General features: G+C 36.1%; 1 protein-coding gene and 1 long non-coding RNA gene across 12 annotated transcripts in view; one reads left to right on the top strand and one right to left on the bottom strand.

The window, feature by feature from the left end:
- The window catches only part of ZNF638 (zinc finger protein 638), a 140,904-nt gene that overhangs the window by 102,859 nt on the left and 12,440 nt on the right, over positions 1-25,605 (top strand). For 8 of the 11 annotated variants that reach the window (XR_009248508.1, XM_058683756.1, XM_058683752.1 and 5 more), the window contains 11 exons: positions 1,744-1,794; positions 4,772-4,843; positions 6,283-6,369; positions 6,623-6,691; positions 7,316-7,356; positions 9,947-10,078; positions 12,360-12,488; positions 14,671-14,712; positions 15,165-15,299; positions 17,665-17,790; positions 22,543-22,580. Coding sequence is in view for 10 of the 11 variants with exons in the window: in XM_058683756.1 (XP_058539739.1) it covers positions 1,744-1,794; positions 4,772-4,843; positions 6,283-6,369; positions 6,623-6,691; positions 7,316-7,356; positions 9,947-10,078; positions 12,360-12,488; positions 14,671-14,712; positions 15,165-15,299; positions 17,665-17,790; positions 22,543-22,580 (922 nt within the window). In the remaining variant the exon portion in view is untranslated. The remainder of the gene's footprint in view (positions 1-1,743; positions 1,795-4,771; positions 4,844-6,282; positions 6,370-6,622; positions 6,692-7,315; positions 7,357-9,946; positions 10,079-12,359; positions 12,489-14,670; positions 14,713-15,164; positions 15,300-17,664; positions 17,791-22,542; positions 22,581-25,605) is intronic. The other 3 variants (XM_058683750.1, XM_058683755.1, XM_058683754.1) reach the window with 3 other exon arrangements.
- Positions 3,964-4,508, bottom strand: LOC131484933 (uncharacterized). Its single transcript, XR_009248511.1, has 2 exons — positions 4,417-4,508; positions 3,964-4,204 (listed from the first exon to the last, which is right to left on the bottom strand). It is a non-coding gene; the product is annotated as an uncharacterized LOC131484933 (long non-coding RNA).

Raw genomic sequence — 25,605 nt, 5'->3', positions numbered from 1 at the left:
AAAATTCTGCAAAGGAAGAGTGATTAGGACAGACTAGCACTAATGTATTAATACATATTACAAAGGAAAGAAAAACTGAAAAGAAAATCATTGTTAAAAGTTACAGATAAAATACCTTACAAAGGTAAAGTTTCAAAATAGTTTCATGTAGTTGCACAAATAGACAAAAGGTCAGTAGTACAGAAAGAATCTAGAAATGGTCCCCAGATCAGATGGAGCATCAGTAAATCATTATGATAATATTTTTAATTAGCAAGGAATTATTCCTTAGTTATTCATTAAGTTAACTAGCCACTTTGTAAAAGTAAAGTACTTTAATGGAAAATGTAGATGGATCAAAGATTTAATGTGATACATAAGGTAGTAATTAAAGTATTGAAAGAAAATGTGTAGGTTTTTTTTTTTTTTTTAATTTCAGAGTGAGGACTTCCTTCCCTATCAGGAAAACATTTGATTATATAAAAAGTATTTTTACCTAAGTATTTTGCATAACTTTTAAAAAATTGTTACCTGTATGATACAGATGAATTTTCTTCTTCTTTTTTTTTAATGTTTATTCATTTTTGAGAGAGAGAGAGCGTGTGCTTGCAAGTATGAGCAGGAGAGGGGCAGAGAGAGTGGGAGACAGATGATCTGAAGCAGGTTCCGTGCTGACAGCAGAGAGCCTGATGTCAGGGCCCAAACTCTGAACCATGAGATTATGACCTGAGCTGAAGTCTGATGCTTAACCGATTGAGCCACCCAGGCGCCCCCAGATGAATTTTCTTAATATATAAAGATCTCTTGGGGCGCCTGGGTGGCGCAGTCGGTTAAGCGTCCGACTTCAGCCAGGTCACGATCTCGCGGTCCGTGAGTTCGAGCCCCGCGTCAGGCTCTGGGCCGATGGCTCGGAGCCTGGAGCCTGTTTCCGATTCTGTGTCTCCCTCTCTCTCTGCCCCTCCCCCGTTCATGCTCTGTCTCTCTCTGTCCCAAAAATAAATAAAAAACGTTGAAAAAAAAATTTTTAAAAAAAAAAAATATATAAAGATCTCTTGGGGCACCCGGGTGGCTCGGTCGGTTAAGCGTCCGACTTCGGCTCAGGTCACGATCTCGCGGTCCGTGGGTTCGAGCCCCGCGTCGGGCTCTGGGCTGATGGCCCAGAGCCTGGAGCCTGCTTCCGATTCTATGTCTCCCTCTCTCTCTGCCCCTCCCCCGTTCATGCTCTGTCTCTCTCTGTCTCAAAAATAATAAAATAAACATTAAAAAAAAATTAAAAAAAAAAAAAGATCTCTTAACAAATAATGAGAAAAACCTCAACAACCCAAAAGATAAGTTGGCGAATATTATGAATAGCAGATCACAGAGAAAAATACAGTGTTGAATTCAACATGTGAAAATTAACACAACTTGACTCCTATTTAAAAAAATAAAAATTAAACCATACCAGTTTCCATTTCAGTTTTGAGTGATTAGTAACTTATCTACTATGTGTGGTAATGGAAGCTCCACTGTCATGGGCTATTGATGGGAATATCAGTTGGTACAGACTTCATGGAGGGCAATTTAATATAGTTAAAATTGAAATATTTGCCTTTTTTCTCATCACCTACATATCTCACAATTTACCTATATAGTTCCACAAGTATACAAAGATGAGTATAAGGATGTTTCTTACAGTGTTTTTTCAGTCATTGCCAGGTTAGGTCTTTCCTAAATCTATGTGATATTATTTGTAATGTGTCTTTGATATATTTTTCTTACTAGCCAAAACTGGACAAGTTAAGACATCTGGAACCAAAGTAAATAAATCTTCAGGTATGTTTTTTACTAGAATTCTAGACATATTAGTTAACTTTAAATTACTTATCTTGGATTGCATATGACATAATATTTGCTGGGTGTATACTAATTTTTTTAAATTTATAGTCATCTAGAAATTCTGAGAAAGAGATTTAGTAGATATGCTCCTTCTTTGTAGTAATTAGTAAAATAAGATAATTGGGAAACTTTCTCATGATGAATATTAGAGATAATTCCCCTCTTTTTTTTGAAGTCTTCTCTCTGGTTTACTTTCTTTTGTAAAATAACTCTGATAACAGCAAATTATGTTTTCAGTTTTTTTGGACTATAGTGGGTTTTAATTATTTTTTTCTCTTCTATTATTATCCTCTCTAGTTCTCCTTTCTATTAAATGTTGGTTAGTTTAGGGTCATCTTTTTAAATGGATAGAGATCAGTATATTAAATTATCTTCTCTATAATGGTAGAAAGGAAGCAGGTTGTAGTTGGGAAATACCATTGTTAGTGGCAGAGCCAGAATTTTCATAGAATAGTTTCTTCAAAGCAATAATCTGAGTGGGTCAGGAAGCTGGAAGTCTTGTTTTGAGGATGCATTTATTTACTCAACAGTTCGATATTGCTTTGAGAGTGAGTTTATGGGAGTTTTGGTGGAGACTTGGGGGGAATGGGTGTTAAAGCTGCTTAGCCACTCCTTAACTGTTGGAAATTAATTCTACATTTTTTCTCCCTTAAGTTCTGATAACCCAGCCAGAAGTAATAAAGTGGATTGACCTGTTATAATATAGGGATAGTGAAAGAAATACGTAAGGGCTCTTTGGGGCTCAGTGTGTCACAATTTGAGATTGACTAAGAAATGACTAGTTAGGTGATACTTTATAAGTATTGGTATTAATCTTTTTGAGCAATGGTTAGGGTCTGTATTTGGATATAAAGGGTGAATTTGTAAACTATTTCTGTTGATTTTTTTTGCATATCTATAATTGTTTTATTTGTATGGTAACTTCTCAAAAGCACGATCATGTTCTCACAAGGGTTCTGTAAAGTAATCATGGCATTTGCCACCCTTGTTTAGAAATGGGCAAATGTGCACAGAAATTGATTCATGCCCTAAGACTAAGACTTAACAGTTTTTTTAAGTTCATTTATTTATTTGGCGGGGGTCAGAGAGAGAGAGAGAGAGAGAGAGAGAGAGAGAGAGAGAATCCTAAGCAGGCTCCACACAAGCAGCTGGAGCCTGCCACCGGCCTGAAACTCATGAAACATGAGATCATGACGTGAGCCAAAATGAAGAGTCGGACACTTAACCTGCTGAGCCACCCAGGCCCCCTAAGACTTCACAATTTAATTTGGAAGTCAACTTGATCTACTGACTTTTTTTTTTTTCCTAAAAAAAAAAAAAAAATTTTTTTTTTTAATGTTTATTTTTGACAGAGAGACAGAGCATGAGCAGGGGGGCGCAGAGAGAGAGCGAGACACAGAATCTGAAGCAGTGTCTAGGCTCTGAGCTGTCAGCACAGAGCCCGACCTGCAGCTCGAACTCATAGACCGCAAGACATGACCTGAGCTGAAGTCGGACGCTCAACCGACTGAGCCACCCAGGCGCCCCATGACTTTTTTTTTTTTTCTAACGTTTATTTATTTTTGATAGAGACAGAACGTGAGCAGGGGAGGGACAGAGAGCGAGGGAGACAGAATCCAAAGCAGGGTCCAGGCTCTGAGCTATCAGCACAGAGCCTGATACAGGGTTCGACTCATGAATTGTGAGATCATGACCTGAGCTGAAGTCAGATGCTTAACTGAGTGAACCATCCAGACGCCCCTTAATCTACTGACTTCTGATTCTGGGCTTTTTCCTCATAATGCAACCTTGGTAGTTAATGGATCCTAGTTTTCAGAGCTAAACCTCCTGTTGCTCTCTGAATGGAAAGGGATTTGTTCTCTGGTGATCTTTTCAGTGCCGCTTTGATGATCACAGTCTTTACACATCATCCTTGAAGAAAAGCAACAGTAATGTGTATGTATAAAAGGTCAGAATAATTTAAATAGTCCTGTTCACATAGAGCGCACTAGGTATGAGTCATAGCAATCTTAATGTAGCCTAGCCATGATTGTAGGTATTCTTCAATGCTTTTCAATCAACTGGAATCCAAGTAAGCTTGAGCTGGGAGACCCTAATTATAACTGCTTGTGGAACCATTAAAAGCATTATGGGATTTTTTTTTTTTTAATATTTGTTTATTTTGTGAGAGAGAGTGGGTGCAAGGTTGGGGAGGGGGGAAGAGGCAGAGGTATAGAGAGAGAGAGAGAGAATGAATGAATTCCAAACAGACTTCCTGCTGTCAGCACAGACCCTGATGTGGGACTCTATCCCATGAACCTTGTGATTATCACCTAAGCTGAAACCAAGAATCAGACACTTGGGGCGCCTGGGTGGCTCGGTCGGTTAAGTGTCCGACTTCGGCTCAGGTCATGATCTCGCGGTCTGTGCTGACAGCTCAGAGCCTGGAGCCTGTTTCGGATTCTCTGTCTCCCTCTCTCTCTGCCCCTCCCCTGTTCACGCTCTGTCTCTCTCTGTCTCAAAAATAAATAAACGTTTAAAAAAAAAAATTTAAAAAAAAGAGTCAGACACTTAACCAACTGAGCTACGCAGACACTTGGGATTGTTTCTGTATCCTTGGCAGTTAGTTGATCCACACGTTGAGAGATTTATTTAACTTGCCTGAATGCTATTTTTAAGTACGTCACTGGAGAGATGAATTCTAATTTTATTGATTTTTTTTTTTTTTTCTCCTGAAGGAATTATTATCATTGCTAGATTTAGAAAATGACCTGTGCCCCAAAGATGATACCATTATGTGTTTGGGATAAAATGTTCTGTCACTCATATTCTTTATGAAGTTCTTTGGGGATCGTTGATACCAATTAAATCAATTTTAAATTGATTTAATTTATTTTTAATTGATTAAAAATAACAATTAACTTTTGTTATTTAGGGAAATCAGCTGGTTCTGTAAAATCTGTGGTAACAGTAGCTGCTAAAGGTAATAAAGCTTCAGTCAAAACAGGTAAGACTATTGGGAAGGAGAGGTTTTATTAAGTTCTTCTTGCCTTAGAGAATATAACAAACAATATCAAAAGCAAGCTTTATACTCCTATAATTTGTAGTATCTAATAACATCTTGAAAAGTTTATTACATACTTATTTAATATTTATTTTTTAAATTTTTTTTTTTCAACGTTTTTTATTTATTTTTGGGACAGAGAGAGACAGAGCATGAACGGGGGAGGGGCAGAGAGAGGGAGACACAGAATTGGAAACAGGCTCCAGGCTCCGAGCCATCAGCCCAGAGCCTGACGCGGGGCTCGAACTCACAGACCGCGAGATCGTGACCTGGCTGAAGTCGGACGCTTAACCGACTGCGCCACCCAGGCGCCCCATACTTATTTAATATTTAAAACCTGACATGTAATGGCTTTGAGTTTTTGGTATATTGATCCTTGGCAGTGTGTGCCATTGCAGATACATTTTTGTGTAAGAAACTTTTTTTTTTTTTTAAGTTTATTTGTCTATTTTGAGAGCGAGAGAGAGAGAGCGTGCATGCAGACAGGAGGGGCAGAGAGAGGGGGAGAGAGGGAATCCCAAGCAGTGTCTGCACCATCAGCACAGAGCCCAATGCAGGGCTTGAACCCACGCCTGATGCTCAACCAATTGAACCACCCAGGTGCCCCTGTATTGGGAGCATTTTTAACAGCTCTGTGATTACAGGTTGCTCTGTCACTTACCCCTACAAATTGTTTAATCTTTATTTTCTCAGTTTTTAGAGCTGTCACTTCATATTACCTTCCCTACCTTATATATTTTTCTATTTGTTATTCCAGAAAAGATTTTTCTTACCCTGTAAAAAGAATGTGTTTCCTCCATAAAGAAAGGAATGTAACATGTTGAAACTAATATGACCTGTTTATTAATATATAGAATTATTTTATTTTATTTTAAAAAAGTGGTTTTTTATTTATTTTGAGAGAGAGAGACAGAGTGTGAGTGGGCAAGGGGGGAGAGGGAGACACAGAATCCAAAGCAGGCTTCAGGCTCTGAGCTGTCAGCACAGAGAGATGTGGGGTCTCAAACTCATGAACTGCGAGATCATGTCCTGAGCTGAAGTTGGACACTTAACCGACTAAACTACCCAGGCACCCCATATAGACTAATGCTAAAGAACCTTTGTACACATTACGAAATATGATTTTTTTATGTGTGATCATGATGTGCTTCTACCACTGGGGGGATAAATCTGTGGCTCATTACTGACCATCAGTAAGAACTGTATCTCATTTTAAATTTGCTTTTAATCTTACTGGTAAACAGATATAAGTGGGAATAATAAATACATGGAAAAGAACTGCTTTTATAATGTTGGACTAAATTACTTCTACGTGTTAGTATGAAACATGCTAAGTGATTGAACAGGTCCCTAGAATAATAGTTCACTTCTACTTTTAAAAGCAAAATCTAGTGGAAAGAAGTCTCTAGAAGTCAAAAAGGCTGGCATTGTCAAAAACAAAGACACCAACAAACCTGTCATCGTACCAGGTAAGCTTGAAATGCTTTTAGTGCTTTCTTTACATCTTCTAGGTGTACGTTTAGAGTGTATTTTGAAATTATTGCCTTAAAATCTTGAAAGGGATTGTTTTGTTGTTTTTCAAAGAAAAACCTGTCTTAGCTCTGACCTAAATCAGGTCAGCCTAAGGAAACTTACGTGACAATTTAAGCTCCTGTTTAGATTCATTAGTTTAATTATATTAGTATGCTTTTCTAGACTATTAAAGCAGACTATTTCATGCAGAAAACTCTGAAATAAAGACCAGTGTGGAAGTCAAAGCCACTGAAAATAGTGCTAAAGAAACGGTTTCAGGTAGGTCAATAAAAATTTTATTTTGTTCTCTTATGTTTAAAGATGGAAGATTAAATTAGAAGAAAATAGGGTATTTAATTTTGTGTCAGATAGAGTTAATATTTATTTATTTTTATTTATTTTTTTATTTTTTTAACGTTTATTTATTTTTGAGACAGAGAGAGACAGAGCATGAATGGGGGAGGGTCAGAGAGAGAGGGAGACACAGAATCTGAAACAGGCTCCAGGCTCTGAGCAGTCAGCACAGAGCCCGACGCGGGGCTCGAACTCACGGACTGCGAGATCGTGACCTGAGCTGAAGTCGGACGCTTAACTGACTTAGCCACCCAGGCGCCCCAATATATTTTTTTAAATACGAGGTTCATACCTAAGTGAAATTTAAAATATTGTGATTCAGATCTACACCCTGTCTCTTGATTATTCTGAAGTTTTGCTCTTAGAGGGAATAAAATGAAACATATTAATTTAAAAACCATTGTTAATTCTGTAGCTGCTTCCTTAAATTTTCTAGTATTTTGTCAGTTGTGTACACTTCTATGCAGTTACTATTTAATCCAATGTGGAAAAAGTGAGAACTTGATAAAATATATCTGCATGAATTCTTACTTTATTTTGTATCTTAAGAAGCTGCTGTGGAGGCCACAGAAAATGAACAAGTCAACAAGGTCAGTTTTTATATTTATTATTTAAAAGCTTAGGAAATTTTGACACAATATGTTTTTCTTATTGTAAACCCAGTAAAAAATGTACAGGATTTGGCATGGTGAAAAATCTATCATTTGTGACTTTTTAGATAGGGTTTGAGTTGCAAAATAAGTCATAAAAATTTAGGTGCAGATTATTAATAAAGGTACATGTTTTTGAGGTTTACCTTTCACTGAGAAAAAAAAGTTAGGCCAAAATGGGCTTTTGAGTAGAAAAACCAGTGGTGTAATTAGAACCAGTAGAATTTTTTGAAGTCTGTTTTTTTTAGAAGCAAATAGGAGATAAGTTAATATTTAGAATACCAGTTCTGTGTGTTTTTAGAATAGCGAGTGGAATTTGAGATTTTATTTGAGGGCATAAAGTTTGCTTTATTGTTTTCCTGTGGTTAACATTTGTCATTATGAATGTATTAAAATCCTGTTAATTTAGATTTTACTGGTTAAGGTCTTGAGATCATTCAGGTGCTAAGCATTACATTTATTTTTGACTGGTAGATTCATTCTTCAAGTAGTAACTAAGTAGTATGTATCTTACTGTTGTTTCAGGAAGTTTTTTTTTTTTTTCTTTTTTTGAGCGGGAACACAAGGTGGGGAGAGGGGCAGAGAGAGAAAGCATCCTAGGCAGAGCTGGACACAGGGCCCAATCCCACTACCCTGGGAAATCAAGAGTCAAGATGCTCAACCAACTGAGCCACACAGGCACCCATGTTTCAGGAAGGATATTTTATTTATTTATTTATTTATTTTTATTTTATTATTATTTTTTTTAACGTTTATTTATTTTTGAGACAGAGAGAGACAGAGCATGAACGGGGAGGGTCAGAGAGAGGGAGACACAGAATATGAAACAGGCTCCAGGCTCTGAGCTGTCAGCACAGAGCCCGACACGGGGCTCGAACTCACGGACCGCTAGATCGTGACCTGAGCCGAAGTCGGCCGCCCAACTGACTGAGCCACCCAGGCGCCCCTCAGGAAGGATATTTTAAAGCACAAATAGATTGACTTAAAGACTTCAAAAGGAACATTTATGAACACAATTGATGTGCTAGTTAAAAATCATTCTCAACTTACTTATAAAAAGTATAACTTTCTGACACCCCCCCTCCTTTTATTTTTCAAAAGAAAAGTTACAGATTGTCCAATTTACTATAGTATACCTTTGGGGATTTTCTCAACATTCACTAAAGGAAAAATTGGCATTGATGAGAGTCATTTGAAGAATAAAATAGATCCGAGAGAAGAGAAGGCAGAAATGAAAGTATTTATTTACTTTGTAATGGGAATTGGGCTATAGGGAAAGGTTCCTAAGAGACGGGGTAAGTTTTTTAATATTGCCTAAAAGATCATTTTATTTGGCGAGATAAAAGGATATGCTCTGATTTGGAGGTTGGAGATGTTAGCAAAACATGGCACAGGAATGGCAGAGCATGGAGGTGTTGTCAGAGACAAACTGGTGTTTTAAAGTTGTATTTTTATTTTTGTTATTTTTTTTAATGTTTATTTTTGAGAGAGAGAGCGTGAGCAGGGAGTGGCAGAGACCGGGGAGGGCAGAGGATCCTAAGTGGGCTGTGCACTGAAGGCAACGAACCCAATGTGGGCTGGAACTGATGTGGGTTGGAACTCATGAACCCATGAGATCATGACCTGAGCCGAAGTCGGATGCTCAATCAACTGAGCCACCTGGGTGCCCCACTTGTATTTTCATTTTTTAATTATTTTTAGCTTTTTTTAAAGCTTTTGTTTACATAGTTTTTAAAGTTTATTTTGAGAGAGAGTGTGTGTGAGCAGGGGTGGGGAAGGGAGAAAGAATCCCAAGCAGAGTTTGATACTCAGTGCGGAGCCCAATGTGGGGTGCAAACTCATGAACTCTGAGATCATGACCTCAGCCAAAACCAAGAGTCAGATGCTCAACCCACTGAGCCACTCAGGTGCCTCCCAAGATTTAATTTTTTTTAAATAGTTTTTTTTTCTTTTTTAATGTTTTTATTTTTGAGAGAAAGACAGAGCATGAGCAGGGGAGGGGCAAAGAGAGGGGGACACAGAATCTGAAATAGGCTCCAGGCTCTGAGCTGTCAGCAGAGTCCGACGTGGGGCTCGAACTCGTGGACTGTAAGATCATGAGCTGAGCCGAAGTCGGACGCTTAACCAACTGAGCCACCCAGGCGCCCCCCAAGATTTAATTTTTTTTAAGTAATCTCTATACCCAGTGTGGGGCTCAAACTTAACAACCCCAAGATCAAGAGTTGCATGCTCCACTGACTAAGCCAGCCAGGCTCCCCTTAAACTTGTATTTTTAAACAGTGGTTGAAAAAGAGAACTAAAGGCTTTGACTCGATGACACATGGTATGAATGAAATTATGCTATGTACTTAAGGAGGAAATTTGCATTTTGTTTTGTTTTTGAGGTTCGGACCAGCCTTCTTAAATGATAAGATTTAGTATTAAATGCAGTCAGTTTAAATACCATAACAAATGATCTGCAGCATAAACTTAAGTAAATATAGAAGCAGTTAAAGAAATTTGAATGTCAACTCTTAAATTTGTTTTGAAGGAAACAGAGGAAATGTGTGTGGTACTTATTTCTAATTTGCCTAATAAAGGATATTCTATAGAAGAAGTTTACAACCTAGTAAAACCATTTGGTGGTTTAAAGGATATTTTGATTTTATCATCTCATAAAAAGGTAAGCGTTGATAATAGCTGTTCATGTTATCTGAAGCACATTTTGAAAATAAGCTCACAAAATGAAAAGAAAAGGGTTTAAAGGCAGCACCTCAAAATAATTAAGCCATCTCAACCTAAGGGATTTTTAAAATATAAAACATGTCCCGTATTTTAGTGTTATTGTAATCTGACGTAGTTTTTATGATGGAGAGGATGGCTTAATAAATGTGTCAAAATTTTGCCTAAAATTTTAGTCTAAATAAAATATTTTATCTTCGATATGTTAATGCAGTTTTATAATGACTTACAAACTTGCATAGCACTTTTTTACTAGTATTCCTGGTATTTTACCAATTGTACTCAAATGGGAAGTAACCATTCTCAGACAAAAATGTCATCAATACTTAGAATAACCTAGGCTATATTTGTGTTTCAAGTTTTCAGGAATTAGTACATACTACTTCTGTAATTTCAAAACAAAACAAAATGTATTGTTAATAACTTGTGGAATGTACTTTACAAGAGGTGAGATTTTAGGAAAGTTTAATGGAAACACCACTCAGGTGATTAGAAGTGGTGTTCTTACATTACAAAGGAGTTTGTGATCACTAGAGATCTTTGGAAGGTTATATATGTTTGATGGTAGTTGGAGCCAGTTTGCTTAAGAAAACGGAAGAGGAGAGTGAATGCAAGTTACATGCAATTTCACATTATATTAAAAGTAGATTATTTGAATGTCTGCACACCTTTATAAATTACTGAAAACCAATGAAGTCTGCACTTATAAACAGGTGAACTTTATAATGTATAAATTATATTTCAGTAAAACATTTTATTTAGAAACAAGAATAAAAGGAAGGAGAGGTGTTTTTTTTTTGTTTTTTTTTTTTTTTTGAGAGAGAGTATGTGTGAGCGAGGGAGGGGAAGAGGGACAGGTAGAAAGAGAATTTTAAGCAGTCTCCACGCCCAACACAGAGCCCAGTGTGGGACTCGATCTCACATCCGTGAGATCATGATCTGAGCTGAAATCAAGAGTTGGATGCTTAACTGATTGAGCCACCCAGTCGTCCCAGGAATGATTTTTTAATAAAAAGAATTTTTTAATGTGAGTACATTAAAATCGGGGGAAATTGTGGGAATCTGGAAATGAATAATTCAGATTCACACTTTGCATCATATACCAGAGTATGAGTAGATACTTTAAATATAAAATCAAATACAGAAAGTCTACACTTTTATCTGCCCAATTTTGATTAGAGTTGACTAGAGTTATTAACTATTGGGAGATTTAATACTTTCCTAGTTTTATGTAGAAAAATACCAGTTTCAGTCATATAAACATTTCAAACATTTGTGGTTTAAAATGAACATAAAGCAAGATGTAAATTAAAAACTAAAAATATTCTAATTATTGTAATAGGGAAACAAAGATTCATACCCACATTATGCTGTAAAATATTAAAAGTTCAATAAATAAAATGGCAAATGACCCAAAGAGATAATTCTTTAAAAAAAGAATTACAGGGGCGCCTGGGTGGCTCAGTTGGTTAAGCGTCTGACTTTGGCTTAGGCCATGATCTCACAGTTCGTGAGTTCGAGCCCCACGTCGGGCTCTGTGCTGACAGCTCAGAGACTGGAGCCTGCTTCAGATTCTCTGTCTCCCTCTCTCTCTGCCCCTCCCCACTCACGCGCTCTCTCTCTCTCAAGAATAAATAAACATTAAAAAAAAAAAAAAAGAATTACAGCTGTGAACAAATATATGGAAGATTTCTATCTCATTAACTCCAAGACATGTAGAAGAATGTTCAGCCTATTCATGTAGCCAGGGATGAAAATTAAAACCAAAATGTGTGAAACTACGAATTTCACAATTAAGAAAACTGCAAAATCAAAAATAACATGGTAATTTGGTTCTTTCAATTCTCATATTTCTCATATTTTACCAACCATTAAATTTATTTACTTAACAAGTATTTATTAAATGTCTGCTATATGCCAGATACTACTCTAGGTACTAAGGATACAGTAATGAATAAGATAAGATTTTCCTTAATGTCATTTACTAGAATGTCCACTCTTATTTCTCTCGTTACTATTGCCTTATAAATGCAGTCATCCATTCCTTATGGTTGTAATATTGTGAGTCTGTTGGCCTCGCTTTTGAGGAATGGCTTTTTTTTTCTTTAAAACATTTACTAAGTTATTCAGTTTATTTGACTCTTAAGTATTAAATCTTTTCAAGAAAAAGTAACTTAAATAAGAAATTTATTTTTTTGTTCTTGTAATTTCTATTTTAACAGGTATTTATGGAAGTAAATAGAAAATGTGCAGATTCTATGGTAAAATTTTATACCTGTTTTCCAATATCAATGGATGGAAATCAGCTATCAATAAGTATGGTTCCTGAAAACATGAATATAAAAGATGAGGTAAATAATAGACTTACCATCAGTTTTTCTACAAAATTATAAAATTTTTAAATTGGATTTATTGTAGTCTGTTAAGTGTTTCCTGGCTTGCTTCTTCAGGTTAATGTTTTTTTTGAGCCATTGAGAAAGCTTCCTTTTCCTTCATAATCTCCCATTCCATTGTTCGAGAGTTACTTCCATATTGAGGGAATCCAACCCCTCATATATTTTAGAATCGAAAAAGAGTTGAAAACTATCTATAGACAATATTCTTTTTTTTAAGTTCGTTTATTTTGAGAGAGAGAGCACGTGTGAGCATGGGTGGGGTCAGGGCAGAGAGAGAGGAAGAGAGAATCCCAAGCAGGCTCCATGCTGTCAGTGAAGAGCCCGACTTAGGGCTTGATCTCAGGAGCCATGAAATCATGACCTGAGCTGAAATCAAGAACAGGATGCCCAACCAAGAGCCACCCAGGTGCCTCGACAACTCTCTGTTCTCGTGTTACTGCTGTTACCAGCCCTCCAGACTAGAATCCCAGATGTTATTTTTGAGTTTTCTCTGGTTTTGCATAATCTGTTTTGTATATTTTAAGTCATAAATATTTCTGGGGTTTATTCTGTCTTCATCCCATCCGTCATTGCTTTGTTTCTTAAAAACTCCAACTAGGGGTGCCTCAGTGGCTCATTTGGTTGATCGTTTGATTGTGATTGTGGCTCAGGTCATGATCTCATGGTTTGTGCGTTTGGGCCCTGCATCGGGCTCTGTGCTACCAGCATGGAACCTGCTTGGGATTCTCTCTCTCTCCCTCCTTCTGCCCCTCCCCGCTTGTGCTGTCTCTCAAAATAAATAAACTTAAAAAAAATTAAAAAACAAAAAACTCCAGGGGTGCTTGAGTGGCTCAGTTGGTTGAGTGACCGACTCTTGGTTTTGGCTCAAGTCATGATCTCATGGTTTGGGAGTTCAAGTCCCGAGTTTGGCTCTGTGTTAGCAGTGCGGAGCCTACTTGGGATTTCTCTCTGTCACTCTCTTTCTTGATAAATAAGGAAAAACAACAGACCCAACAAAAGTAGTTCTTTATGTCTTCTAACTTTAGTTTTGTGTCTTAAAACCACAAAGTCATGAGACTGACATAAAATTCAAGTCTGTCCAAATTCAACTGATGTAGAAACCCTTCACTGTTTCTCTGTGGCTTATAAACATCTATTATCAACTGCTAAGAGATAATAGCAGTTATCTATTAGGAAACACAGTTATTAGAATCCCTGGAGGAAAGTGGAAATGGCATATAATTTGAGAGAGCCTTCTGTTGAAAATCACTCTGATGTAATTGGTGGTATTGTTTTATATGTGTCAGTATTCTTTTGAAAAGAAAAAACAAAGTTAAGAACCAGAGGCTCTGAAGATAAAGTTCCATTAGCTTTCCTTTCCCAGCTTTGACATTTTTGTCTTATACCAGTCTTAGCCTTCTTTATAATTCAACAGCACTAAATAACTGTGCATTTAATACTCTTCACTGTTTGTTTTTACTAGCCTAAATTTCTTTTTTCTTTCTTTCTTTCTTTCTTTCTTTCTTTCTTTCTTTCCTTTTTTTTTTTTTTTTTTTTTTTTTTGGCATTTTTTCTTTTTGAGAGAAAGTGTGTGAGTTGCATGTGGGGTGGGGTCAAAGAGCAAAAGAATCCCAGTCAGATTTCATGCCCATGATGGAGCCAGAAGCGGGGCTTGATCCCACCACTATGAGATCATGACCTTAGCCAAAATCCGACACTTAACCAACTGAGCCACCCAGGTACCCCTACTAGCCTATATTTCTGTTCTTCCTTATCCTCTACTTTGCTTATACAGTTTTCACTTTGTAATTTGAATTCTCTTACTGTCTGCTAAAGTAATTCTCTTATTCCTTGTATGTGAAGTTGAATGTCCTCCCTGACACCACCTTATTATAACCTTTGATGTACTTATGGGAATAGGAAGAATTGAAATCTATTAAGGTGGGACTTGACTAATTTGCTTAGGAAGAAGGAAAAATTTTTAGAAGGAAAAAATTTAGAAAAATTTTTAGAAGGAAAATTTTTTTAAAAACTTGCTGACTTCTTATTTTATGAAATAATTCTTAATGTTTATTCATATAGGTTATTTTATTATAAATTTTGACTAAATATATGAATGAGGAAGACTTATACTTTCCCTCTGTTTTGCCTTTTCTAGGAAGCTATATTTACAACCTTGATTAAAGAAAATGACCCAGAGGTAATATTTTCTTTTAAATACCTTATTATACTTGTTTAATTGGTAGAAATATTGGTTATTCACCTGTAATAAATAAAACCTTAGTACTTATTTTAAAATATTGAGGTGATGGAAGCATACAGTGGGTTTTATCTTGGTTCAAATAAAAAGTAAAGGGTCATGGTAGTCCATAATGTGAAATATTTTCCAGATACTGGAGCCATATTAAGTGGGTTAGGTATATTAAGTGTTGGGTAAATATTATGTTGATAAAAGAAAGATTATACTTCGTGTTTCAGTATATTGTTTCATTGATTACTGAAATCTAAAACTAAGATCTCATAGTCATTTTCTTACCTTTGGGAGAGAACATCATCTGACCTCGGAAAAATTAAATTTACTGTTAATCTGTGTTTTACAGTTTAATAATTCATACTTTTTCTTTTTCTGTGTTCTCTCTTAAAAAATTACAGGCAAATGTAGACAAAATTTACAATCGATTTGTACATCTTGATAACTTACCAGAAGATGGACTTCAGTGTGTACTTTGTGTTGGACTTCAGTTTGGAAAAGTAGATCACCACGTATTCATGAGTAACAAAAACAAGGTAAGGAGGTCCCTTCTGTTTTAGCTGTGTGTTCTGTAGAGAATATATGACTAAACCCTGTACTCTTAAGGATTTGCTGTTTGTTTGTTTGTTTGTTTGTTTGTTTGTTTGTTTTGAGAGATTTGGAGTGTGACCAGGGGAGGAGCAGAGAGAGAGAGTGGGGAAAGAGAATCCTGAGCAGGCTCCACACTGTCACTGCAGAGCCCAACACAGGGCTCAAACTCATGAACTGTGAGATCATGACCTAGGCTGAAATTAAGAGTCAGATACTTAACCAACTGAGCCACCCATGTACCACATGGGTTTGCAACTTTTAATTCATCTTCTGAACTGAAGCATCTATAAACATTATTTAATTTCTTAGCAGCACTATGATAGATCAGCATATTTTTTCCTGTGCTGTGATAAGAAGCAAGAGATGATCACTTTCTCCTCAGAACTCCTAGCTTTTTGTTTCTGTTTTTGTTCTTTAATGTTTATTTATTTTTGAGAGAGAGCGAGAGAGGGAGAGGCAGAGAGAGAGGGAGACACAAAATCCAAAGCAGGTTCCAGGCTCTGAGCTGTCAGTGGAAAGGTCAGATTTGAGTTCATCTAAGCTTAATTACTTTTGTGACCTTGGCTGAGTTGGCTTACACTTTTAGTTCTCATCTAAGTTGAAAAAAGGTGTTGCCAGATAGTTCCTAAAGTCCCTTCCAGCCATAAAACACATAGAGAGTTGTTAGGTCTCTTTGTTTAGTTATATGGGAAGAAGTATAAAATGATCAGCCCTTTACTTCATGGTTTGGCTTCCTTCCTTAAAAAAAATTGTTAACCTCTTTACATTTGCTGTGCCCTCTGTGTTTAATATTTAATTCAGATACTTAAAATTAGATTTTTAATAGAAAAATGTTTATTTTTGCAAGAGAGAGAGAGAGAGAGTGCGCACCTGCGCCTAAGAGGAGGAGGGGGGCAGAGAGAGAAAGGGAGATAGAGAATCTGAAGCAGGCTCCAGGCTCAGAGTTGTCAGTGCAGAGCCTGATACAGGACTCAAACTTTTGAACTGTGAAATCATGACCTGAGCTGAAGTTGGATACTTAACTGACTGAGCCATCCAGGTACCCCTAAAACTAGATTTTGGTGAAGCATGTATTACCTAGAAAAGTAGCATTTCATATCAGAGTTGAGAATGTTTGCTTCTGAAAAAGCACCTAATTCATCAAAAGTAGATGACTAATTTTGACATGCTTCTGATACATAGAGCATGTTAGATTGTTAAATACTTTAGAAATAGTGTGACATAGGGAAGGGAGATGACAGATGGCATAAGGAATTTTGATAAGTTTAATTTTTTGGTAGGTATTCTTTAAATTTCTTAAAAATACCTATCATAGTTTGCCATTTTGCCTTGATTTTGCAACATTTTAAGGATTGTTGTCTCTTGTTTCCTTTGAAATGAAGATTTACCTCACCTTTGAAATCACATTTGAAGTCTGGAAGAAAAATATATCCATTCTTTATAAAAATTAGAAAGTGTTTTTGTTGAACTTTTTGTTTTAACCCTGTTTAAGTTTCCATTCAGTGGCATTAAGTATTTATTCATGTTGTTAAACAACCATTACCACTATCCATCTCCAGAACTTTTTTTATCTTCCCAAACTGAAACCCTCTGTCCATTAAACAGTAATTCCTCCTTCCCCCTCTTCCTAGCCGCTGATAACCACTATTCTACCATTTTACTTTCTATCTCTATGAATTTGACTACTCCAGCTACCTCACATAAGTGGAATCATACAATATTTGATCTTTTGCGATTGGCTTATTTCACTTAGTCTAAAGTCTTCAGAATATATTGTAACATGTCAGAATTACCTTCCTTTTTAAAGCTGAATAATAGGGGCACTTGGATGGTTAGTTGGTTAAGCTTCTGACTCTCTTGGTTTCAGCTCAGTCATGATCTCACGGTTCTGTGGGTGTGAGCACTGCATCCAGCTCCATGCTGATAGTGCAGAGACTGCTTGGAATTTCCCTCTCCCTCTCTCTCTGCCTCTCTGCCTGCCTCTCTCTCTCTCTCTCTCTCTCTCTCTCTCTCTCTCTGTCTCTCAAAATAAGTAAATAAAAATAAAGCTGAATAAGAATCCATTGTTTGCATATATCACATTTTCATTTATCTACTCATCTGTTGATAGATACTAGGTTGCTTCCACCTTTTGACTATTGTGAATAACACTGATATGAACATGGGCATACAGATGTCCATTAGAGTCCCTGCTTACAATTATTTTGGGTGGAATTCCTGGATCATATGGCAATTGTACTTTAGGTCTTTTTTGTTTTGTTTTGTTTTTAGGAGCTACTTAATATTTTTTTTTTTTTATCTTCTCCAAAGGCAATTCTTCAGTTAGATAGCCCTGAATCTGCTCAGTCAATGTATAGCTTTCTGAAACAAAATCCACAGAACATAGGTGACCATGTATTGACCTGCACATTATCTCCAAAGATGGATTCATCAGAGGTAAGATTATTTTGTATAAACTTCTGTGCTTTTAGAAAATGAAAAAAAAACTGTAAAGGTCATTCTTCCAAAACTAGAAAGAGGTACTCTGAAGGAAATTTTTAAGAATTATTCTTGGAGAGTAGTCAAATTGGTACTAAGTTTAGACATTCTTTTAAAAATTTTTGTTGCAATCACTACTCCAATTGTCATGGTTTATGGCGCAGTATAAATTTGTTTAAATTACAGTCATGTGAAGTAATTTTGAAAAATGTAACATATTCATTCTGATACTCATTACAGACATATGTGTAGAATGATTCTATATATGTAACATGGTCATAATTATCTCCAGAATGCAGAGTCTACTTTTGGTCCATTTTGGCCTTTTGCTGATAGAAATTTGTTTATTTCTTTAATTTATTTTAAACTCTTGTATAAGACATAAGAGTTACAGATTATTGGCTTACACAGTAATAATACATGTATGAAAATGATAAGTAAACCACCTTCGAAAGAATTAACACGTTTTCTGTAATAGTTTCATTGTATCTCCATAATAGGAGGTAAATAATAGGGTCTATATTTGGTGTCTGCATGGTTTTTTTTTGTTTATTGTGCCAAAAATCATATGCTAGCTCAAGAAAAAATACAATTCCACCATCTAAAGCCAAATTAAATAGAGCATCTATAAGTAAATGTATCATGTGGTAGGTACTGATTTCAGACAAATATGAGTGACTTGTTTAAGCTGATAATTTCAGAAACAATTTTAAAAGTTTTTAGCATCTCAACAGAATATTGTATTTTTAAAATTTTGTGTTTTTGATATTTTTGTTATGACATTGTTCACAATTATAGTAAACATTGATGATATAGAAATTATTTTTCTAAAAATACAGTCCCACATCTTTAGACCTAAAGAAAATGAAACAAGTGAAAATTATCAAAAACCTCTGCCTGAATTGATACTGTACTTCCCAAGCTTTTATTCAGAACCTTATTGTTATGGCTTATTAAATTGAAGAACATAAGAACAAAGTCTTAGCTCCACCACTGATAAGACAGCCTTGTAGTCTTGAGCATGTCACATAGTGTCCATTATATTGACTCAAAAAATGGTAAATTGATGGTTGAAGCAGGTAGACTAATTTCAAGGTATTGTAATAGTCTCTATGAGAAGTAATAAAAGCTAGACTAGGAAATGGAAATAAATCATGTCCCCAAATGTTTTAAATGACAGGTTTTAATTTACTGTGTTTATAATGAGTTAATTAAGTAATTAGCATCCTTGTATTACCCTCTTCAACACCCTCCCCCTTTCATTTTTGTTACCTGTAATGTTACTTACACAGGTGTTCGTTACAACCTTTAGTTATGTAACTATAGTTACCCCTGCATATGAAGCATGAAGGCTTAATTCTAAGTACTAAAAACTAATATCTGTATTTTTGATATCTTGATTAAGAAGATACTACAGGGGTGCCTGGGTGGCTCAGTTGGTTAAGCGTCCGACTTCGGCTCAGGTCGTGGTCTCACGGTTTGTGGGTTCGAGCCCCGCATCGAGCTCTGTGCTGACAGCTCAGAGCCCGGAGCCTGTTTCAGATTCTGTGTCTCCCTCTCTCTATGCCCCTCCCCCACTCATGCTTTGTCTCCCTCTGTCTCAAAAATAAACATTAAAAAAAATTTTTTTTTAAAAAGATACTAACTACAGAATTCAGTAGTATCAGGGTGGTTGTGTAAAGAAGGAAATACAGTATCTTGTTCAGTTGGAGGTGACTTTCTTATATTCCCATTCGTTTTTCAAAATGATGCTGTGTTTTTGTTTTCTTCAGTATTTGGATTATTTCCTATAGTTTGGGGTAGGGGTTGTTAGTGAGAGGAAAAAGGTTCTTCAGGTTATATAACTTAATTACTATTTGTTGAATAGAATCTACTCTTGTTAGAGTGATTCTTCTGACTTTTCTAAATTTATGGCCATTTGTTTTATAAAGCAACTGTATATGTTTACTTTATTTTTATTGCTCTTCTGAGTTACTTCTGTTATTTCTTGGATTCTGTATCTCCTCCTCTCTTGGATTGCTTTTCTGTTTGCTAGATTACATCATCAAATAACTTTCCGCAGAAATTGTGTATGGACAGTAAACACTCTGAATCCCTGCATATTTGAAATTGACTTTATTTTGCTTTTACATATTTCATTGATAGGTTTTCTAGATGGAGAATTCTGTGCTCCTCACCTGTACTGTTTTTTGTTGTTTTTTTTTTTTTTAAGTATTCTCTACAATTAGCATGAGACTTGAACTCACAACCCCAAGATCAAGAGTCACATACTCTACTGACTGAGCCAGCCAGGTGCCCCTAACCTGTATTGTTAAGGAGAAAGCTGATTCTAATCATATCTCATGTATTTTTTTCTTTTGAAGGCTTTCAGCTTTTATTCATTTATTCATTAAGCAGATATTTATCTAATGCCTTATCTATATGCCAGCATTATTTTAGGTGTTGGAATACATGGATAAACAAAGAAGTTGATGTCCCAAGTCCTCAAGGAGCTTATATTTTAATAGAGAAGACAGACTATAAATCTATAAATCTCTGTCTGTATGTGTGTATGTGTCTGTCTCTCTCTCTCTCACTCACAAGCACACACGCATGCACACACACACACACACGTCAGGTGGTAAAAAATGCTATGGAGACCAATCAAGATAAAAAGAGAGAGTAATAGATGGGGGCGAATGTGTATTTTAGGGTTGTCAAGGATACCCCTCTGAGGAATAGTTATTTGAGACCTGAACAAAGTAAGAGAGCAAGCTCTACACATAAAAAGGAAGGGAGGTTTTTAAAGAAGAAGAGCAAGTGCTAAGTCCTTAAGGACAGAGTTGATGATTCATGAACTCCAAGGAGGATCAGTATGGCTAGCTAGCACAGTGAAGAAGGTTTTATCTTGGTTTGGGACTTCATATATCCTGCTTAGAGCACTCAGTGAATTTATAAAGATTGGTGTGTTCCTTTTCCCGAAGAAAGTCTTCCTCTTTAGTGTTCTTTCTGGAAGTAACACCTGTAACTGATTTTGTGGATTTCAGTTGTAACTGATTGCAGTTCTCTGAAATATCTTCAGTCTATTTTGTATGCTTATCTTGCTTTCTGTTGTGCATTTGTTTTTCTCATTTATGAATAAAGGAGCAAGCTAGCTAATAAGGGTATCTGGTATAGATTTCCTCTACTATCATACAGCTCCCCCCCCCCCCCCCCCCCCCACCGTAAGTTTCTCCTGTGAATGGGAAGATTGATTGTAAATACTGTGATTGGGGCTTATCAACTCTCATCTTTATGTGTCATTACACTGTAGACTGCCCAGCAAGATGCCCCAGTAACGAAGGCCTGGGACTCCCATCACCCACACCAGGAATCCTCTTTAGGCACATTGTTCAATTTCTTTAAAGTATAATTTTCACTTTTTAATCTGACAAAATACAGAGGAAGATAATTCCCCACTCAGAATACACATGATTCCCACAGAAAAAGCATATAGCTAGTATGTATAAGCTCTAAAGAGCAGACAGTTTTTGCTGTTTTGTTCACTGATGTGTCCAGTGCCTGGACCAGTGTTGGTTACATAGGCGTCGAATGTTATCTGTTTATAAACTTCCTTTATTTTTGAGAGAGAGAGAGAGAGAGCACATGCGTGGGAGGTGGAGGGAAGGGACAGAGAGAGAGGAGGACAGGATCTGAAGTGGGCTTTGCCCAGACAGCAGAGATCCCAGTGCGGGGCTCAAACTCACAAACCATGAGATCATGCATGACCTGAGCCACCCAGGTGCCCCCATAGGCATTGAATTTTAATTTCCATTTTGGGCCCTAGGACATTATTTTTTAGTGGTTTAGATACATGTTTAAAAGGATTATTGTTAAATTTTGCTCAGCACTTCTAGGTGTTTTGAATAGAAAGCTTTTTTTTTTTTTAAGATTGTTTTTACTATTATTTAAATCCAAGTTAGTTAACATGTAGTGTAATAATGATTTCAGGAATAGAATTTAGTGATTCACCACATATAGCAACACAGTGTGCATCCCAACAACTGCCCTCCTTTTATTATTATTATTATTATTATTATTATTATTATTATTATTTAGTGCTTATTTTTGAGAAAGAGAGAGAGAGAGCACCAGCAAGGGAGGGACAGAGAGAGAGGGAGACAGAGAATCTGAAGCAGGTTCCAGGCTCTGAGCTGTCAGTACATAGCCCGGTGCGATGAACAGTGAGATCATGACCTGAGCTGAAGTTGGACACTCAACTCTACTGAGCCACCCAGGCACCCCTCAACAAATGCCTTCCTTAATGCCCATTGCCCATTTAGCCCTTCGCCCCACCCAACACCCTTCCAGCCATCCTCAGTAGTCTTCTTATAAGTAGTTTTTTAAAATAATAATTGCACAATGAAGATGTTGATAGTTTTTATTCTTTTTAAAAAGGCAGTAATTCTAAGCTTTTAAAGTCAAAAAAGTTTCTTGTTTGTATCAACATTGAGACTTTCTGTCATTAATTTCTGTGTGTCACTTATTCTCTATAACCTACCTAAGGGCTTTTTAATGAGAAGAAAATTCTAGAATCTGAAATTTAAAGTGGACACTGAAAACTGTTTTATTTTTAAGATGTGGTCTTGCTTCTTTAGCTTAGATTTTAAGAACTGAAAACATTGCACTGATGGGTTAAATATTTAAAATCCGGTAGAATAGCCTCTAATGAAATGTGGAATTGTGTTACAGGCTCAAGCTGACAAAGACCCAGAACTAGGAAAAGAAAGGTATGTTGCTTTAAGTTTGCTGTCATTTTTGCATAGTATTTAATTACTGAATTTTGTTTCTGCCTTTTATAGTAATTGTTCACTTGTAGCAAAAAGTTTGTATCTTCCATGTCCATTTTGTGTTATATATATGAAGTGTGGGGGCAGTTTGTGTGTCTTTGGTTTGTTTTTTGGTTTTTGTTTTTTTTCTGACTGTTTGAGGGAGCATTGTTTTGTTTTTTAGTCTCTGTAAGGTATTTACTGATACTTCAGAAAAACCAAATATGTAAACTCAGTTTGAATTAAATACACAAATATGACTTCTTTATGAAATGTTTCGTAAGGACTCTTGAACAACTCAATTTCTGTTATCAGTATTCTTGTTAGATTTTTCTATCCCAGAAAAGTTAAACACAGTAATAAAATTTCATTGATTTAAAACCAAAAAATAAAAGTATTCAGTATGTATTTTGATACTTTTTAAAAACAACTGGGGGAAGGATATTTATTATAAAACAAAATAATGTTTGAAAACTTGGATAAAAGATGAAAACTTGTTCTTATGTGTTTACACAAACTAGTGACTCCTAGTCTTATTTAGACTATATATAGTACACCCTCTTCTTAGTAACTTTCTCACCCTTATAACCACTTTTGCCTCAACCAATTAATTACCTTCTTTTTACTGCTTTTCATTGAGAATCACTGATTTAGAATTCTTTTCCCTTTTTAATACTAAGTGATTTGCCCTTGTTAGAGTCTTTATAGTAAGAGCTTATCAGTTTGAAAGAGCATTTTGAAAGTGTTTAAATGTGGATATTTTGTTTTATTTGATGCACTAATTTTAAGATCATGACCTGAGCTGAAGTGGGATGCTCACCTGACTGAGCCACTAGTTGCTTCAGTTTGTCTTAGTAATTCTTACATGAGGCTTTTAAATGATAAAGGTAATTAAGAGTACTTCAAAATATGTTGGTAACTTTAAGCAATTAGGTTTGCTGTATGTGTCAGTACAGACTTTTTTAAATTGTACATTATTAATACCAATTATGTTCACATGTCTAAGATGTAATGCCAACAGCACTGTTGAATATAGAAGCCCACAAAGGGCTTATTGAGTGGTAATGTCACATGTAATATAGGTAGACCTACAGTTTGGCCACACTAACTCCGGCTGATTAAGTGAGTAGGCTCTTCCAAAAATTCATCTTATGTATTTCATTTGACATAGTTTCAGGTCTGCACAAACAGCTATTGTCTGTGTTCTGGTCATTTTTTCCTCTCATTATTTGACTCACCTTTTAAAATCTAAGATCTTTTTTTTTTTTTTTTTTTAATTTTTTTTAATGTTTATTTTATTTTTGAGAGATTGAGAGACAGAGTGTAAAACAGTAGAGGGGCAGAGAGGGAGGGAGACACAGAATTGGAAGCACGCTTCAGGCTCTGAGCTGTCAGCACAGATCATGACCTGAGCCGAAGTCGGATGCTCAACCCACTGAGCCACCCAGGTGCCCCGATCCTTTCTTTTTTTTAAGTTTGTTTATTTTTGAGGGAAAGAGAGAGTGAGCCTGTGTGCGTGTGAGCAGGGGAGGGGCAGAGAGAGGGGGATAGAGAGAGAGAGAATCCCATGTGGTCTCTTTGTCAGCCAGAGCCTGGTGTGGGGCTCAAACCCACCAACCATGAGATCATAACCTGAGCTGAAATAGTCAGACGTTCAACCAGCTGAGCTACCCAGGCACCCCAAAGATACTTCTTAATGAATTTACAGATAGTTGTTTAATCTTATAAAATTCACTTTTAAAATTCTAGTACTAATAACTTAATTTCCATTTTGCAGTTTTTTCTGACTTACATACATTAGAGAAAAAGACGTGGGATGGGGCCTGAATACTTCACATTTCTTTATCGGGGTAAAGTGATCCTGGGAAAATACTGGTGCTTGTGTTGTTTTTGTTTTTGAGGCACTTTTGAGTGCTAATTCATCTTGATGTGATTATTTTGTTTATAATTAGTTTAATGTATTTAAATGTATTTCCTATTTTTAAAGGAAATCTATAGATGTATTAATAATATTCTACATTTTGCCTGTTCTCATTCCCTCCCATGTAAACATTATTTACTTACCATGTGATTAAGGATGCAAGGTGCAGTTTTCACCAACTCGTTAATAATGTTGGGAACTTCCCAGTGGCCCTCTGAAATGTAAATACTAATCTTCAGTATTGTTAAATTGTAGTCTAAAGTTTCTCGCCAAGTGTAGGGTATGGTATTAACCTTTGTTCTCATGTCCAGCTTTTTTTGAGTTTTGAAACCTTGGTATTTATGGGGAGGTGGAAGTGGGACAGGGTTGGAAATTAGATACCTATATCCTGGATGTCTTCCCTATTTCTTTTTTGTGCCATTTACCAAAATTTGACTGTGTATTCCTTTGATCTTTAAAAGACTTCTTTTTTTTTTTTTTTTTTAATACTTCGGTGTTAATAATTCATTTATTTGACATCTCAAATTGACTCTCCAGGCTAACTTGATGAACACGGAGGCTTTTTCCCATATTAGCCAGAAAACTAGATGTTAGTTTTTGGTAAATGAAATCTATGAAGAAAGCACTATAATTTTAAAAGACAAACGCATATAAACAAACGTCGTATTAAGCCATTTTTCTAAGTAGGTCCATGCTCTCTGAAGTATGGAACTGCATAGTGATTTGTATAAAAGATAATAGCTTTTTTTTGACAAACCTTAAATATGGTAAAGTGGAAGGACTTACTATGTCCTAGAGCCAGGAATCAACGTCTCCATTGTTTTCCTTTAGCTCAGTAGATTTGGTGTTTTTGTATAGCTCTAATTTATAAAGCCTTTAGTGTTAATGGTTTAGTTCTATAATGAGGCAGGAGTTTGAATTTAATCTTCTTTATTGAAAATGAGTCTTGTAAATTTAAAAATGAAAGCTTACTTTTTTTTTTTTTTTAATTTTTTTTTCAACGTTTTTTATTTATTTTTGGGACAGAGAGAGACAGAGCATGAATGGGGGAGGGGCAGAGAGAGA

This window comes from Neofelis nebulosa, chromosome 9, assembly GCF_028018385.1.
Source record: "Neofelis nebulosa isolate mNeoNeb1 chromosome 9, mNeoNeb1.pri, whole genome shotgun sequence".
Taxonomy (NCBI): Eukaryota; Metazoa; Chordata; class Mammalia; order Carnivora; family Felidae; genus Neofelis; species Neofelis nebulosa.
This window is presented reverse-complemented; position numbering and strand designations above follow the sequence as displayed.